Below are 16,268 nucleotides of genomic sequence, written 5' to 3'. Positions count from 1 at the left end.
TGGGGGTGAAGACAGGAGGAGGAATGGGGCTTGCTGGGTGCCACCTAAGTGCCAGCGTCAGTGACAGACCCGGTCTGAAGAAGAAAACGGTGGAGAGAGAGAGCAGGATGTCCTCCTGTGGTCTCCATGCTTGGACGCGCGCGCGCGCGCACACACACAGACACACAGACACACACACACACACACAATCACGCAGCAGTGAAGCAGGTGTTGGTCTGAACTTAGACTTAACTAGTCAGCTGCTCTTTTGCCATGTGACCAGCTTCACTGGTGACCAGACTTCCAACAAGTACATGGTGATGGATAAGAGGTTGAGGAGCCAGTAAAATGTTCTCTTAGCCCTGGAAGAATCTGTTTTGCAACTTTGGGGAGACTGAGAATAATGTTAGCCCTACAGGGACCTGCATTTCCCAGCATCCTTTGGGAATAGGAGTGGGCCTACAAAGGAAGTGGCTGTCTGTCTGAAGAGCTATCCTTGAAAGAAAGCTGAGAAGCTGAAGTTTTTGCTCTTCCCATATTCCACTTTTTCCCAGGTGAAATGCGGATGCAATGGCTGGAACCTCAGCATCTGTTTTATGTTTATGAGGTAAGGCAAGGTGTTTTTTTTTTTTTTTTTTGAGACATCTGGAACTCACATAGCTTATATTACTTACATAGCTTATGCAACAAACTCAGACTTGTAGTAATCCTTCTGCCTCAGTCTCCCAAGTACTAGGCCACAGGTATGAGCCACCATGAGGTGACTTTTGAAGATGGGATCTCTAAGATGGTGGTTCAACAGGAAAACTATAGCCTGGACCCTTGCTGTCAGTCACCCACACATCCATGAATGGGTCACGTCTAGGCTTTATCATAAGAACAATGTAAATTTATATCTTATACAAGCCTTTGTTGATTCTTTTAGCTTTGTTTCATCTTGTTTTAGATGTATGAGTGTTTTGTCTGCATGTGTATCTGTTCACCCTGTGAGTTCAGTGCCTCTGAAAGCCAGAAGAGGGTGCTGGATCTCCTGGGATGGGAATTATGCTGGTGCTGGGAATTGAGCTCAAGTCTTCTGGAAGAGCCTTTACCCACTGAGCCATCTCTCCAGCCCCAAGCCTGTGTTACTTCTATGTTTTGTCACAAGCATTTGAAAGCAACATACAATCTCATAATACTTTCATTGGTACTTTCTGTAACATATTATTTCAATTTTCACAATTTCTGTAGAACCCCCCATCTGTGTGTGTGTGTGTGTGTGTGTGTGTGTGTGTGTGTGCAGGAACATATGTATAGAGGCTAGATGTCAATATTGGGTGAGACAGGGTTTCTCCAATTTGGCTAGACCTCTTAGAGCGCAAACCCAGGCTACCGCCTCCACCTCCCCAGCACTGGGGTTACAGGCTGCTCTGATGCACACAGCTTTTTCTTGGGTGCTGGTGGTCAGACTCAGGCACTCCTACTTGGCAGGTAAATACTTTACCAAATGAGCCATCTCTGCAGCCCCTAGAAATGGTGGTGACTGAGTACTGAGGGGGTCACTTCCGCAGCTGCCCAAGAGGATTAAATTCGGGGCTTCCTGATGTGCCAGGCTCTCGCTGTTTCCACGGAACCCTCCCCAAGAGAGGAAGACTGGATGTGTGGAGCACACGGTGAACCTGGGGATGGAGACAGGTACACAGGTGCCTGGGACTTGAAAGGATAATCAACAGTTTAAGAGGAACAGGGTTTATAAGCAGACTTTGCAGGGCCTGAGAAGAGGGGAGACAAAGCAAGAGGGAGGCTTGTTTTTTCCTTCCTTCCTTCCTTCCTTCCTTCCTTCCTTCCTTCCTTCCTTCCTTCCTCCCTCCCTCCCTCCCTCCCTCCCTCTCTTCCTTCCTTCCTGCTTTCAGAATTCTTGGGAACCTTGTTACGAGTCAGTCATTACTTCAGAGCAAGCACTCAGGAGGGTAGGCCTCCCCAGTGCACCCACATGCCTCCCTAGCGCACCCGCGACCCAGGAAAGCTGTTTGGAAAATCACCAGTTGGCATTGGCAAATGTGAGATTTCTATTAAAAGCCTGGCCCTTCTCATAATTAAATGTAATAAATTCATTGAAAGCCCCACCAAAGAGTTCAGGCCAGTTGTGTAATCTAATCAAAAATATTTAATTCTAAGGGCAGCGTCTATAAGGAGGGTGCTGGGGTTGTGTGGGGCGAGCCGGCAGAGGGTCCACCAGGCGTGCTCGACTTTCTGGGGGTGCCTGCTCCCCAGTTTAGAGCATGCAGTGGCTTTAATTTAGCCACACTGTTCTCTTATTCCAAATTAAATTACCCGACTCGCAATATTTAAATTAACCTTGAGGCTTCCTGGAGAACATAAAAGTTATTTTGAATTATTTTCACTGCCAGGATCAGCACAATTCCCTTCTCAGCTGGCTCGGCAGGCATTCAGCGATAGAGAAACCAATTTTTAAATTAATACAATTTTGTGTTTGTAAGGAAGCCATTATTTTTAATTATCGGGCGTTTTCCTCGGCCTAGCTTCCCCAGTTAATAAAACTCAGCTATTTAGCATGGTTTTTATTTTTGCAGAGGGCAGATTTGGGGAAATAGTTTCCCCTCTGGGATTTCCCCCCAGCGTGTTTTGATCTCACCAAGCGCATGCCTGTCACAGGAAGGCTCATAAAAAACCCTGAGAAAAGGAAACACTGTCGTCAAAATGGCCCTGCTGGGCCCATCACGGGTGACTCTAACTCAGCTCGAGGGGCGCCCAGGAGCGTGTGATCTGAGAAACACGAAGGAGGAAATCACATCTTGCTAGCCCCCTCCCAGGAAATGGAACCGTAACACAGCAGGCCAGATTCCAGCTAGACACACAGAAGAACCCTTTGCCCTGTTGGGCTCTAGGGGTGGGAAACCCATGGGGTTGAAGGAGGGACGCTGTGAGAGTCTCCAGTGTTTTAAAGAAGATATGACTGCCTTGGAGTTTAGTGGTTCACTTTCCCAAGGGATAAACCTGGCTAGGTGACATGCTCATTCCCTTTCTGGGTCAGTCCTGGGGGACTTAAAAGCATCCATCCCCCCATATGCCACCGAATAAGACCCAACACCATGTGGGGATCAGCATTTGTGCAGACAAAACAACTTGGTATAAATTTAATATTAGCTTAAATAATGCATCATTAGAGGGAGAGCCTCTGTAAACACATTAAATAATGGATTCCCCGAGCAAACGTTATTTTTGGATGACTAGCTCTTTTGGGTGACGATGGGGAGTGGGAAAAGGGAAAGATCCGAATCTCGAGTCAGAGTCTGACAGCGACTAACTGGGTCGTTGCAAAGCCATGTCTTCTTCACTGACAGTGCCTCAGTTTCCTGTCTGAGGTAACCTGCAAGGTCCCGGCGAACAGGTACTTTATCCTAGAATTCCATGTCCCTGGGGAACACGTGTGAGTGTGGAGGTTGGGATGTATGGTTGCTATCAACTTCGACCATGTGAGGTGCTATTATGGAAAAATCAAGACTAGAAAGTGTGGCTTAGGTCATCGGCGAGTGTCAGACATCTGAAGGGCTTTGCTCCAAAGAAAAGTCAGAGTCATTCTGGAAGGCTCTCCCAACCTAGAACTAAGGCAGAGGTAGAAGGGGGTGACTTTTCATGATATAAACTCAAAATCCCATCCATCTATCCATCCATCCATCCATCCATCCATCCATCCATCCATCCACCCATCCACCCCATTCAGTCAGTATTTACCAAGTACCTGCTTGTGCGCTTGCTACGGTGACAGGCACTGAGCAGAACCCGCCAGCCTCCAGGTGAGATGACAGCAGAGACAGGTGACGTGCCATTGAGAATCAGCTCAGTAATGAGAGTGAGCATCATCTGCAGGCAAGTGCAGAGTGGGGGTGGCACCTGGAGTCAGCAAGGGGCTGACAAAAATTCCCAGAGGAGGTGCAGGGACCGAAGGACAGGCAAGACTTTGATAAGAAGGCTGCCTCTCAGCAATCCTCTGCGGAGGCTGGCTGAGTCTCAGAAATCCTTGCCATGTAGCCAAGGAGGCTCTGGTCTCTCCAGCTCCCCTTAACTCGTCTGCTCCAATCACACTGCTTTTTTTTTTCTGCTCTGGATTCAGGGAACCCTGCCCTGGCCAATCAAGGCCTTTGAGCATGCAAGGGTCTTAGTACTAGTTTTTTTTTTTTAATTTCACCCCAGAGTCAGAAAATCCCTACGCTTATTCTTCATTTGGTTTTCAGCTCAAATGTCATTTTCCCCCCTCAGAGTAGCCTTAATTTATCTCCTATGTTACACATTTTTTAAAAAATATTTATTCATTACATATACAGTGTTCTGTCTGCATGTACACCTGCAGGCCAGAAAACGGCGCCAGTTCTCATTACTGATAGTTGTGAGTCACTCTGTTGGGAATTGAACTCAGGACCTCTGGAAGAGCAGGCAGTGCTCTTAACTGTTGAGCCATCTCTCCATCCCCATATTACCTAGGCTTTTCTTCAGAGCATTGCCACAGTTTCTTTATATGACATTTATTTATCTTTCATTGCTTGTGTTGCTTTGCTAGCTCTTAAGGTGCGTATGTGTGTGTGCGTATGTGTGTGCGTATGTATGTAATACTTCTCATACCATCCTAAATAGTAAATTCTTGTTTGTGTGTGTATACTTGTGATCCTAGCACTTGGGAGGCTGAAACAGTAGGGTTGGTATTGGTAGTTTGAAGCCAGCCTGGGCTACATAGCAAGACCCTGTCTTAAAAAACAACAATCAAAGTTCAAGAAATGCCCTATCCCTGACACTTGGTACAGGGCCACGCCACAGCCTCCAATCTTGGCTCAGATGTACACAATGCTAGCTGCTCTTTCTCACCCTGGGCGTCCCAAATCTACCTCCCTGTCTCGGTATCATTCTCTCTTCTCTGCTTCCTACTTCCTACTCTACTGCCTTGCCCTACCTTCCTGCTCCACTAGGTCAGCTCAGTTGGCCCTGTTCCCTCATCCATAAAAGAAGGGGGACAGAGAAGTAGCTTGGGGGCTGCAGTCTGAGATTGGGATAGATACCTTACAAACTCTCTTCTCTCCTCCCCCAAATAAACTTGAGGACTCTGAAAAAACCCACAATAACCCATCACCAAGGGAGCTGGAGAGATGGCTCGCTCAATGGTTAAGAACATGCATTACTTTTGCGAAGGACCTAGGTTGAGTTCCCAGCACCCTGCTGGGCAGCTCACAACTGCCTGTAACTTCAACTTTAGGGAATCCAGTGCCCTCTTCTGGACTCTGAGGGCAAATGGCACATACTGACACATAACTGAAAAAAAAAAATAAAACAAATCTTTAACACAGTGACTTTATAATACAATATGACGTCCAAAAGTAAAGTACTGTTTGCTAAGGGAATCCATGGTTTAATGTGAGCAGAGGCTTGCCCTTCTAATAATGTATAATTTAAGCTAATATTCAAGTTCAAGGAGCTACAAACTATTCTGGGTGCATCACCATACTCTTAAGGTCACACAGGGTCTTGTCTGTTTTGGTCATAGATATACACAGAGTGGTTAGTAACTGTGTCAAGACTGTAGTGGGTGGTGGAAAAGAAAACGCTAGGCATGGAAGGGCAGAATCTAGGCTTTCAAGACAATTGATATACGTAGAACCTGCCTTGGTGGGCGCTATACAGGACTGAGTTCAGGATGGCATGATCACGCGCACACATGTATGCCCACCCCCATCTTGCTCCAGACACACTGTGATTTGTTACATAAATAAAAGTGATGTACACCAGTTTGGAACGGTGCTATTATATTAATTTCATGGAAACCAAAACAAAATGACTAACTCCTACTTCCTATTGCAATGCTGCCAACACCGGTACCAGCATCACAATGGAAGATTATCTTGGAAGCAATTTTTCTTTTGTTCTGATCCCTACCCATGTAACTGTTTCTTGCATTTGCAATCTCTATGTAAATCACAATCAAGAAGAAATACCCTAGTGACATATGCCCTCATTTTTAGAGAGAATCAGGTACAAATCCATGCTAGGAAAGAGAAGAGGTTTTAAATAATAACGGAAGTGTTCGTTTCAGTCCCCTCTCCCAGAAGCCTAGAAGGAAGACTTGTTGGGCGGAGGAGATGGGCTTCTGGTTTGCCTTGTGGCCAGGTTCTAGAGGGATGGAGGACACAGAATCTGTCTGTCTGTCTATTTTATGCTAGCTTAGCATCCTTTCCTTTTGGGATAGGATCCTCTTTTTCCAAGCCTCAGTCTATATATGATGTATAATTTTGGCCAAGTCTTCTTGATCCCCCGTGTGAAGAGGGCACCAGCTTACTGAACAAGAAAATTAGGCCAACTGCCAAAATAAATACTATAGGGGCAACGGATGGGAGCTGCGGGGAAGAGAAGAGAGCGGTATTAACCTGATGACATCTTGGAATCTCCAGGGTCAGCTCCTCCCTCGTTGAGGCCCACTGTGTGAGACAATGCATGCCCCTTTATCATGCTCTCTTGAATATGTTTTGCAGAGAAAGATTCTGGACATATTGGGGGGAGCATGCGCTTTGAACTTCTACATTCTAGTAGTAGGGGAGAGTTTACTTGGTAAACATCTTCAAAGTGGAGCCCAAAGATGACATATGTGTCACATCTTCCCACACACATGACACTAGTCACCAGTATGGTCATGTGACATGGTCCCTGTGCTCATGGAGCTGGGAAATGCGGGGAAGCAGTTGTTGCTGTTGTTTTAAATGTCAGAGAGGACAGTGAGAGGCGTGGTGGGAAGCAATAGGAGGTGTTCTTTCAAGAGACAAGTCTTTGGGGGGCATGATGAAACTCTTGCCTTGTCTGACCCTTGGTAGGAAACATGGGGTCGATCCTTCAAATGCCGTTTATAGCGCTGGCATCTGACGTGTTCCCAGTCTTAAAGGGAGTATGTTTGGCACTTTCCTTGGCTAAGACGTGTCTCTGATTGGAGGACTGTGATAGACAGGTAAGCAGGAAGGCTTGGGACTTCTCTAGCTCTTCTGTTTGTTATAGGAAAGTTCTTTACTGGAAATTTTGGATACCTCTCAACACTGGACCACTCAGAGCCTGGCCTAACAACCCCAAGTGGTCAGACTTGCAGGAGTCGGCTGGTGCTGGGGAAAGGCCAGACCATCCATCTGGTTTATCCTGTGGTATTGCCAGCTGCTGCCCTAGCTCCCTAGACTCACTCCAAATGCTGTCCTTGGGGAACCAGTGACATCTTCAACTTCCTCCCCTGGTCTCTTCATCCTAGGAGGCGGGGCTGGGGTCACTCTGCCACCCACACCTATTCTGACTTTCAGCGTCTGGCCTCTCTCCATCATGTTCAGAGTCTGGCACAGCCTTCCTGGTCTACACGATCACGTGAAGGGCCTCTTGGAAGTCAGTGCGGCACGGCAGCCAGGCTCGCTGCCAAATCCTATTAATCATGTGTGTTACAATTCTCTCAGGCCTCTCCCTCTCCTCTTTCTTTTTCCCCTGCTAGAAACCAGTTTCTAGTTTGCATGACTGTAACAGCTCTGAGCTGTCCCTCTCCTCCTGTCTGGTCTCCTCCTCGGCTGTCTTCCTCTGCACCCAGGGAGGCTGGAGAGATCTTTCTAACCCACACATCCCCACACGTCACTCTGCCAATTAAGCCCCGGGACAACTCTCCATGGCTCTCCGGATAAATACCCGCCAAGCATAATATACTCTTCCGTGTGGCCCTGGCTACTTTCTCTCAGGCCTTATGAGTTTTGGAGGTTTCCGGAACAGCCCCCTACACCCCTGTATGCTGGCCTTCTAGAAGGTGCCTCTCTGTCTGGAAACTTCTTTATGATATCTTTGCCCCTCTAATTTCTGCGACTCTTACTTCCAAAGCACTGGCTCCAACTTCCCTGAAACTCTCCCATGGCTCTTGTCAACCCTGTGACCTGATTTGGGCTCCCCAAATCTTTTAGTTTCTCCCCAGCAATCAGAAAAGTCATTTTCTAAGCTTCCTGGGGGGGGAGGGTTTAACCAAACTGTGCTGTCCTGGGTGTGTGGAACGGATGCATGAGACATTCAGGCTAGCTCACCAAGCTCCTTTGAAGTGTTTAAATCCTTCCTCTACTACAGCAGCCTTCGGGGCCTCAGTGCTTCATGTGGTAGGATCCCAACATGGAACAGCTGGGCCTAGTCAGCATTAGGAGATGCTGTGTGGCTCATTTGAACTGTGATGGGTTAAGCTTCTTAAACTTCCGGGCCTATTTGTTACCTGTGCCATGGATTACCTACTTCTGGCTGATACAGTGTGTGTCCCTTGTCTTGTGGTACTGGCTTAACATTGTGACACTTGAACGTCCCGATCACTGTGAACTGAGACAGCCTGCTGCCATGGGGGCCGACAGATGTCGCTAGTTTAGGGGCTACAAAACTTCTATAAGGAACTCTTGAAGCTCAGGGAGGACCGGCCAAGCCAAAGGCCCCCATCCACGCTGCGCTCAGCACCTCCCCCACACCTTTCTTCCGCTGGCTCCCCCACAGTTTCCAGGAGTTTCTTTTATTTCATTCACTAAACAGTTTATGAACTGAATTAAAATAAATGAGATGCAAATAAATTCCAGGCTTTCTCCCTCATTTTCAAATTACATTTTCAGTCCACTCAACCTGTTATAATCTCATAGTGATTTTCATTTAAGAGAGCTAAATGGATATGTGATTATTGTTACAGGAACGAACACCAGACAATTAAATGTTGAGGTGTTGATAGATAAAACTGTGTTTTGATTTGCATAAACATGATGCCAGCAAGTCTAACCCTGGCAGAAATTCAGTTAGAAGACTTGCGTGCCTAACTTCTGTTAATTACCACAAGTACCATTATTAAGAGTTTTAATATTCAGAGTTGGGATTATTGCCATTTTATTTTAGGGCCACATTTATCTTTATTTTGAAAACTTAGTCAAAACGCATAGCTAATTTATCAAGGAAAAGGCACGATTACTACTTATAATCAACTTCTACAGTGCAGCATATCAAAAATCAATTACACAGCCCTGAATCCAGTCATTAAGGATTTAGCCACTAATCTCATTCCATTTTTGTCTTTAGGAAGATCCCGCAGCTTGCAACTTTGCCGATATCAGCAGAGGGATAAAAACATGGAGTCTGCTGATAACCTAACGTGGAGAATTAAACTTGAGCCCGACAAAGGCGGAATCTTAATATGGAGTGGCCTGGCTCTGCAGGGAGGTCACCTGCCTGGCTGGGCTTCCGAAGTGATGACCCAGGTTTGTCAGGTGCTCAGTCTTAGCTCCCAGGATTCCGGAGCATTGTTTTTGACTTCGCAGCACTCTGTGTGTGGCTGTTTTCCTAGGGCCTCTCTTGACCTGCAGTTATCTTAGGTCTTTATTAGTCTCCTTCTTGGCTGACTCCTCTTTCCTGCCCTTTGCCCCTGAATGAAAGAGGCAGGAAGGTCTGCACTCTGCCTGTGTGACATCTATCTTAAGTATCTAGCACAGGGCCCGGCCTTGAGTGCTCGGTAAACATGTTTCGTCTATGATGAAGACAGGTTTCTGGCCATCATCTCCTCACCCTGGGAGAAGGGTTGTCACCATGGTAGGAGTAGGTCCCTCTGTGTGACATGAACTGACAGGAACAGGAGCTACAGGGCTCCCGTCATCAAAACAGGAAGATGTGTGAGACTGTGGCTAAGACTACTGGCCAGTGAACAAGACAGAGAGGACCCGGGGTCAGGCCCTGTCTTAGCCTTGAATTTTAGCCATTATGTCCTGACTTCTAATTAGCTTCCATGAATCTCTGCTTCTCACCTGAGATCCCAACAGGCTACTGAAAGTATTATAGTAACACAAATAGAGCATTTAACTTAGTGCCCATAGCACAGACATCCGCAGTGAGTGTGTTTCAGAGAGCGTTTGCACAGATGTCCTCAATAAACATGTTTTTTTTGTTAGCTTTACAAAGATGTAGGTTAGGGCTGGTCAAAACTTCCTGGTGCCCATATTTTGTTCCTTCCTCTCGGGATACCTCTCTGATTCCTCAGGCTAACAGACATCTTCCTTTGTGTCCACACAGTATACCCAAGGGGTCTGTCTTCACACACCCTGTGGTCATTCTGTGTCTGCGTTTCTAGGAGAACATCACTCCTTGGCTGTAAATAACATGCTTCATACTTTTGCTCTTCCAGAAGATTACCAAGCACCCGACAGACAGCAGCCCTGACTCATGTGTCGCATTGCCCAGATAGTGACAGCTGAGGGAGATGGCAGGTGTAGAATGAAGACCGATACCCTGTCCAGCTGAGGCAACCCGTGAATTTACCACGGGGATCGCTGCCCATCTGTCAGGAAATGGCGGGGTTTTCCTTAAACCTAGAGGCAAACACCTCCCGCTTTCTGAGGGTCGGAAGGTATTCTGGAGGCCTAACATTCCCCTCTGCAGTGTGAGGAAGGGGCCTGTTTCCCTCCAAGTCTGTGGCAGGGCGAGGATTGACCTGCTTACCCGAAGCTTCCTCCCGAAGATGGTGACTTTGCCTTTAATCTGTTCCTTCCTCAGGCGCCACTCGATGGAGTTGAGGCCTTTCTCCATGGGCAGGGAGATGTTGCAGCGGCCGATGGTGGGGGTGATGGTGCCTGCGAGGACGTGGGGCTCACTGTGGAAGCTGACGCCCATGCCGTTGGCGTACATCACCCGCAGGGTGCCGTTATTGCAGAGCTGGTAGCTGTTTCGCACTTGATCTGGAAGAATGGGGGTGGGGGTGTGGGGAGGGGGAGAGAAATTATCCGCTCGGTTAGTCGGGAGAGAACAGAACCCCTATTTTTACAGGTTTCCATGGTTCTTTGCAGCTGTCAGTCTGAGGCTGCCTTCAATTAGCACGCACACAATGGGAAGGTGAGTAGCGGAGATGTTACTGATCCGCGGGAAGGAAAACATTATTAATATGTGGCACTCCAGAAATAATTATGCCGTGATATTTTTCTTTTACTCACTGAAGACTATTAATAGCACATTTAAACATTTAAAGATGTCTATTGCCTACACAATTTGTGTCAATCAAATCCCTGAACTTTAACATATATATTTTAGCTTATACGAAGAAAGAAAGAAATGAAAGGCAAGCTGCTTGCGTTTTTCCCGCCCCTCTGGCCTATCGTCTAACCCGAGGTTGATGGTCTGAGCAAGGGTCAGAGGCACTGCGACGCAAGTCCAGTGTTCGTCAGCACAGTGAAGAGACGAAGCTCCCTTCCTCCACTTCCTGGCAGCATGGCTGCCTGTATCACTATGTTACCACAGAACTCGGGAAACACACACAGTGTGAGGTAAATGGAGTCAGAGGGGGCTGGTAACGCGTGTTTATCTCCCCGAATAGCATCTACACCAGTCAATCAGACTTCTGACCTTTCCCTGTATCAGATAATCACAGGCAGGAGCCCGCTTTTAGAGGCACGCTGTTTCCTCATCATCTGGGTGAAGGAGCCAGGCTGGGCTGGCTTCTGAGATGCCAGCTTTGGGGGGAGTGAGCAAGGTTGTACCTGTCACTCAGTGACTCTGGCCATCACACAGAAGGACAGAATCTACATCGTTAATCATCTGGCGGAGCAGAAATAGAGCCATTGAAACAGGCTTTGCCGAGGGATAATAGTCTAGAAATGTCATCATTTATCTACGGAAAGGACACTGTTATCCTCTGACAACTGGCGAGCCCACCGACATTATATCTTAATTAAAAGAAAAAATTAATCTGTAAAACGCTGTTTCTTGCCAGCCCCTGTGCTTGCCCTGGATTGCCGACAACAGAAGCAGCGGGCGGCAGAGACCCTGGGATCTGGGTCCTGGCAAGAGATTGTTCGAGAGTGTATTTGCAAGAGAGAATCAGAATGGAATGATGAAACCCAAATCCAGTGGTCGCCCAGGAGAATAAACACCGCTTGAGAAAATAACGACATGGGTTGGATTTTTTATAGGGTGAAGGAAGGAAATAGGCAAGAAAGAGGAAGAAAGTAGTTGGGGGAAAAAATCAGATGGTTTTGGATACTTAGGTTTCTCCAGATAATTAAACCTTTGGTGAGAGGGTATGACATTTCCCTGAAGCTGAGAGATTTATTTTTATTTCTTTTTTTTCCTGAGACTGTTTTCGGATAGCCTGGGTATGCTGTAGACATTTAAGTAAGACAGAAAACTGAGGAATGTTCTGGATGTTTAGAAGTTCCCTCAGGTGAAGGATTGCTGGCTCTGTAGCTGGGAATGAGCTGGGGGCTGAGGGTGTTGGGCTGGGGCCTTACCCTGTACCACTGTGTAAGAGGCCTCCACCGAGGAGAGGTTGGTGATCACAGTGACGTCATCATCACGGTTGGAGTTCTCAATGTCAATGGTGATGGATTTCTCCATTTCCCGGTGCAGACTGGTCACCACCCCCGTGGGGCGTGTCACGTTGGTCAGACGGCCCTCGTGGTCATAGCTGGAGGGAAGATACAGGATTTGAAGCACAGCCTGTGGAGCCAGAAGTTTTCTTGACCTTCAGACCCACAGGAAGGTCAGACGCAAGGGGCAGAGAAAGAGAGACTGGAAAATGGGCGCCCCTGGATGCTGCTCCACACTGAAGGCCTGCTGTAATCCTAACCTCTACCTGTCCTGAGGCGCAATGCTGTGGTTTTCCTGAGCCCTTTGGTGTCACCTACTTCACCTCAGTGGAAACTAGTCCCCTGGTCTCAAGCAGTGTGTGCGTACACCTTCCTGAGCTGGCAGGAACAGCTACTTGTAAGCATTCTTTTGCTCTGCAGAGCTACCAAGTCAATGCTCCCCAACTATCCGCTCCTTTCTGTCTTGCTTCTGCTGAGCAAACCTTTATTTAAGTGTGTGTGTGCGTGTGTGTGGTGGTGGTGGTGGGGGGGAGGGCTGTGTACACTCATGCCCATGAAAACCAGAAGAGAACTGGAGTTACAGGCAGGTGTTAGCTGTCCGGAGTGGATGCTGGGAACTGGACTTGGGTGCTTTGGAAGAGCCCCGAGTGCTCTTAATCACCAAGCCATTTTTTCCAGCCCTTAAACCACACTGTTTCCCCCACTGGTTGTTTACCCGATCCAATCAAAACCTGGCATTTGAGACCATCTGAGCTGTGGTCTTTTGCAAGGTACCACCTCATTCCACGTATCACCTCCTCGTAGACCTCTCAAAGTCAGTCTGGTACAAATGCCACCTTCACATTCTGGCCCCAGACACTCCAATCCTAGCTTGGCCTTGTAGTTTCTAAGGAGCTCAGCTACCCTAGCCTGCTGGGGAGACTCACTGGATCTCAATTGTCCTTGGCATCCATGTCTGGGCATGCCATGAGCACATTTTCAGCCTGCAGACTCCCTGATGAGAATTCTTTATGGATATGAGTTGTCATCACCCCTTTCTCAGCAGGTGGTAATGGTTTTGCTATTTCCAGGTGGAGAGGATTTCCCACTAGAAAACAACTGGACTGTGAGAGGCTCCTGTCTAAGGAGGTGAGGAAAATGACTCTTCTCACCGGCTGCATAGAGAAGTCTCTGGATTCGCTCGCGTGGGTTTTCACACTCAGGAGAGATGGGGAGGAGGATGGAGCCATGAGGTCTTTGCTTAGAGAGTGAAAAAGGACACACAGCTAGACCTCCTGCTGGAGGGGGGGGGGGTCTCCTTCTGGACTGGGGAGAGGAACCCAGTTGGTCAGTTCTGAGTGACGGGTCCCAGAGTTGGTACGGTGTGTGCAAAGGAGGTTGTCCATGGGGCACCCCATGGGAGAGCAGTGGGGAAAATTACTATGAAGCCAAGCATCGAGGGAGCTGAGATGCTTGGGATGGAGACCTGCATCAGACTTGGGCTGACCTAGAACTGTTGTCTTTAGGGGGAAGAGGAAACAGTCAAGCCCCGTGGATGCTAAGCTGCTTGGCCAGTGGGGTAAAGTTTGTGAGAGGACCAGGAAGCTTGGCGAGCTGAGGGTCCAGCCTCTTGTCTTTGTCCCATTCCTCGCCTAGGGCTCTGTGCAGTGAATTGGGGGGGGGGGTCCAGCCACTTGTCTCTGTCCCATTCCTCGCCTAGTGCTCTGTGCAGTGGAAATCTAGAAAGCACCTTCCTCTCAGAGGCTTGGTGCTGTAACCATGGAGGGGTTCCAGGCCTTCTAAGCCAAAGGGGAGCCCTCTGTTTATTCTCAGGTTTCTCAGATGGGGGCCCAAAGATTCTATTTATAAAAGCGACAAGTTAGAACTATACTGAAGGATCAGCGATTAAGGATTATTAAATAATTACCTATATATAAGACAGAAACCTAGGCAGCTGTCAAAATGAACAGCGTGGATTCTTATTTATTGGCACATGGGCATGTGTGCACGAGCACACACACACACACACACACACACACACACACACACAGAAGCGGGGTGGAGTGGGAAAGGGGAGAGCAGAGACTCCTCCCTTCCTAGCACATGACTTTTACGTGTAGTTTCTGAAAATAGAGACATAAATATTAACCGGGTTTTTATGTGTGGGATTTTGGCTAATTTTTGTTTTCCTCCTTGAATATTTTAGTTTTAGTAATTGTTGCTTCCTTTCATATTTGAGAAGCATAAAACTACTTTGAAATTAGAAAGCAAAGCAGTGATGTTTGTGCTTTGATGTCTTAAGTAGACTTGGCAGCAGAGATCCACCACACAAGGACTGTGTTGAATGCCTTCTCTGGGACCTGAGTGGGATTTGCAATCCCGAGCTCTGTATTTTAGGACACTTGCAATGGGCAGGTTGCTGTTCATGCTTCTGAGGGGAGGGAATAGAGCTTCTTCTCTGGGGCAGGCAGTGAGGATGGGGGAGGCAGTGAGGACAGGGGCGGGGGGGGGAAGCAGAGGATGGGGCAGGCAGTGAGGATGGCTGGCAGGGGTGGGGTGGGGTGGGGCAGAGGCAGAGAGGACAGGGGTGGTGGGTGGAGGAGGCAGTGAGGACGGGGTAGGCATTTCACAGACTTTGAGAAAGAAAGCGTGCTCTCTGGCTTGTAGGCTGACTTTCATGGGGATGCAATTGGCCACAGCTTTGCTTGCTTCCCCAGGATAGATTTGCAGATTCAGCTCTCTGTGCAGAAACCTCTCTGCTCTCGAGAGAGAGCAGCAATTACTACCAATGGGGTCTCAATGTTAACCTGGCAGACTCGGCAGAACCTTGGTGGCCACGGGGTGTTTGACTTGCTCATAGTCGGTGGACATTCAAACACCTCTTACATGTAAGCTGCTGGTGAAAGCACCAGAGATTTCTATGAGAATGAAATGGACAAAATTCCATGCCTCTTGCCAGGCTAAAAGGCAAAGATAAACCAAGGCTGCTCTCCCCTATTCTGGGAACATGGCAGCAGGGGGTGGGGGTGGGAAGAGACTCAAAGCCCAATTCTTACGTCTCCATTTTGACTGGCTTTCCTAAAGCCACGTTCTAAGACAGAAATGTAACTGTCTCCTGAGGGGCTCATTCCAGCTTGGGAGAGTGCCGAGCCTGCTCTTTCTCTAATATAACTGCTGAACTTCATTCCAAGGGGAAGTCAGCATCTAGACTGTATCACATGCTGTTTTCCTCCTGCCTGAATCTGGAGGAAGATGTGACCATAGCCACGGAGCACACAACACAGCCCTCTCTTCTCGTGGGCCTGACCTTAAGGGTCATTATATTTTCTACCCCTCTGGATTCCAGTTTGCAAAGGTATACTCTGACCCTCAGGAGATCAGGACCCCTAGAACTGAGGATGGCGAGAGAGGGGGATATAAACCCCTCTCTTTGAGAAGCACTCAGAGTGCAAACTGCCCCCCTCCAGTCTACTGCTTGAAATTAAGTCCTGTCTAACTCTTGCATCCTTCTTTATGCAGGAGAGGATGGAGACAGATGTGCTTTATAATGTCTGCGTTAGCGTCTAGTTTCTGTTGAGCTCCTGGAAGCCAGCTTTTGCTGATGGCCTAAGATATACTAGCTCCATGACTGGTCACAGCTCCCGTGCAGCTGAGAGTACCATTTGACACATGTGACCGCTGAGGCTCAGAGACATGGAGATACTTGTCCAATGACAACAGGAAGTATGTGTCAGAGCGAGTATCCATACCACTGCTGCGGAAGGCCGTGGAATCTCTCAATCCCTCTAAAGGTGGACCTTGCCTAGGATATGCTATTAAGACTCAATAGCCCACTAAGGGGGAAATTTTAATCCAAGGCTGGGCTTCCTGGAACTGAGGGTCAGCTTACACTGAAGCACAGACAGGTTCTCTCTCTCTCTCTCTCTCTCTCTCTCTCTCTCTCTCTCTCTTTCC

At 47.9% G+C, this 16,268-nt stretch overlaps 1 protein-coding gene across 3 annotated transcripts in view; it reads right to left on the bottom strand.

Annotated features, from left to right (window-relative positions):
* The window catches only part of Tenm2 (teneurin transmembrane protein 2), a 424,931-nt gene that overhangs the window by 21,306 nt on the left and 387,357 nt on the right, over positions 1-16,268 (bottom strand). For all 3 annotated transcript variants that reach the window (XM_050138699.1, XM_050138700.1, XM_050138701.1), the window contains 2 exons: positions 12,258-12,433; positions 10,477-10,712 (listed from right to left, as the gene is read on the bottom strand). In XM_050138699.1, coding sequence (XP_049994656.1) covers positions 10,477-10,712; positions 12,258-12,433 — 412 coding nt within the window. The remainder of the gene's footprint in view (positions 1-10,476; positions 10,713-12,257; positions 12,434-16,268) is intronic.

The sequence above is a fragment of the Alexandromys fortis genome, unplaced genomic scaffold, assembly GCF_014885135.2.
Source record: "Alexandromys fortis isolate MF-2015 unplaced genomic scaffold, M_Fortis_MF-2015_v1.1 scaffold_11, whole genome shotgun sequence".
NCBI classification, from domain to species: domain Eukaryota; kingdom Metazoa; phylum Chordata; class Mammalia; order Rodentia; family Cricetidae; genus Alexandromys; species Alexandromys fortis.
The sequence above is the reverse complement of the archived record's forward strand: the minus strand, read 5'-3'. Positions and strand labels throughout refer to the sequence as shown.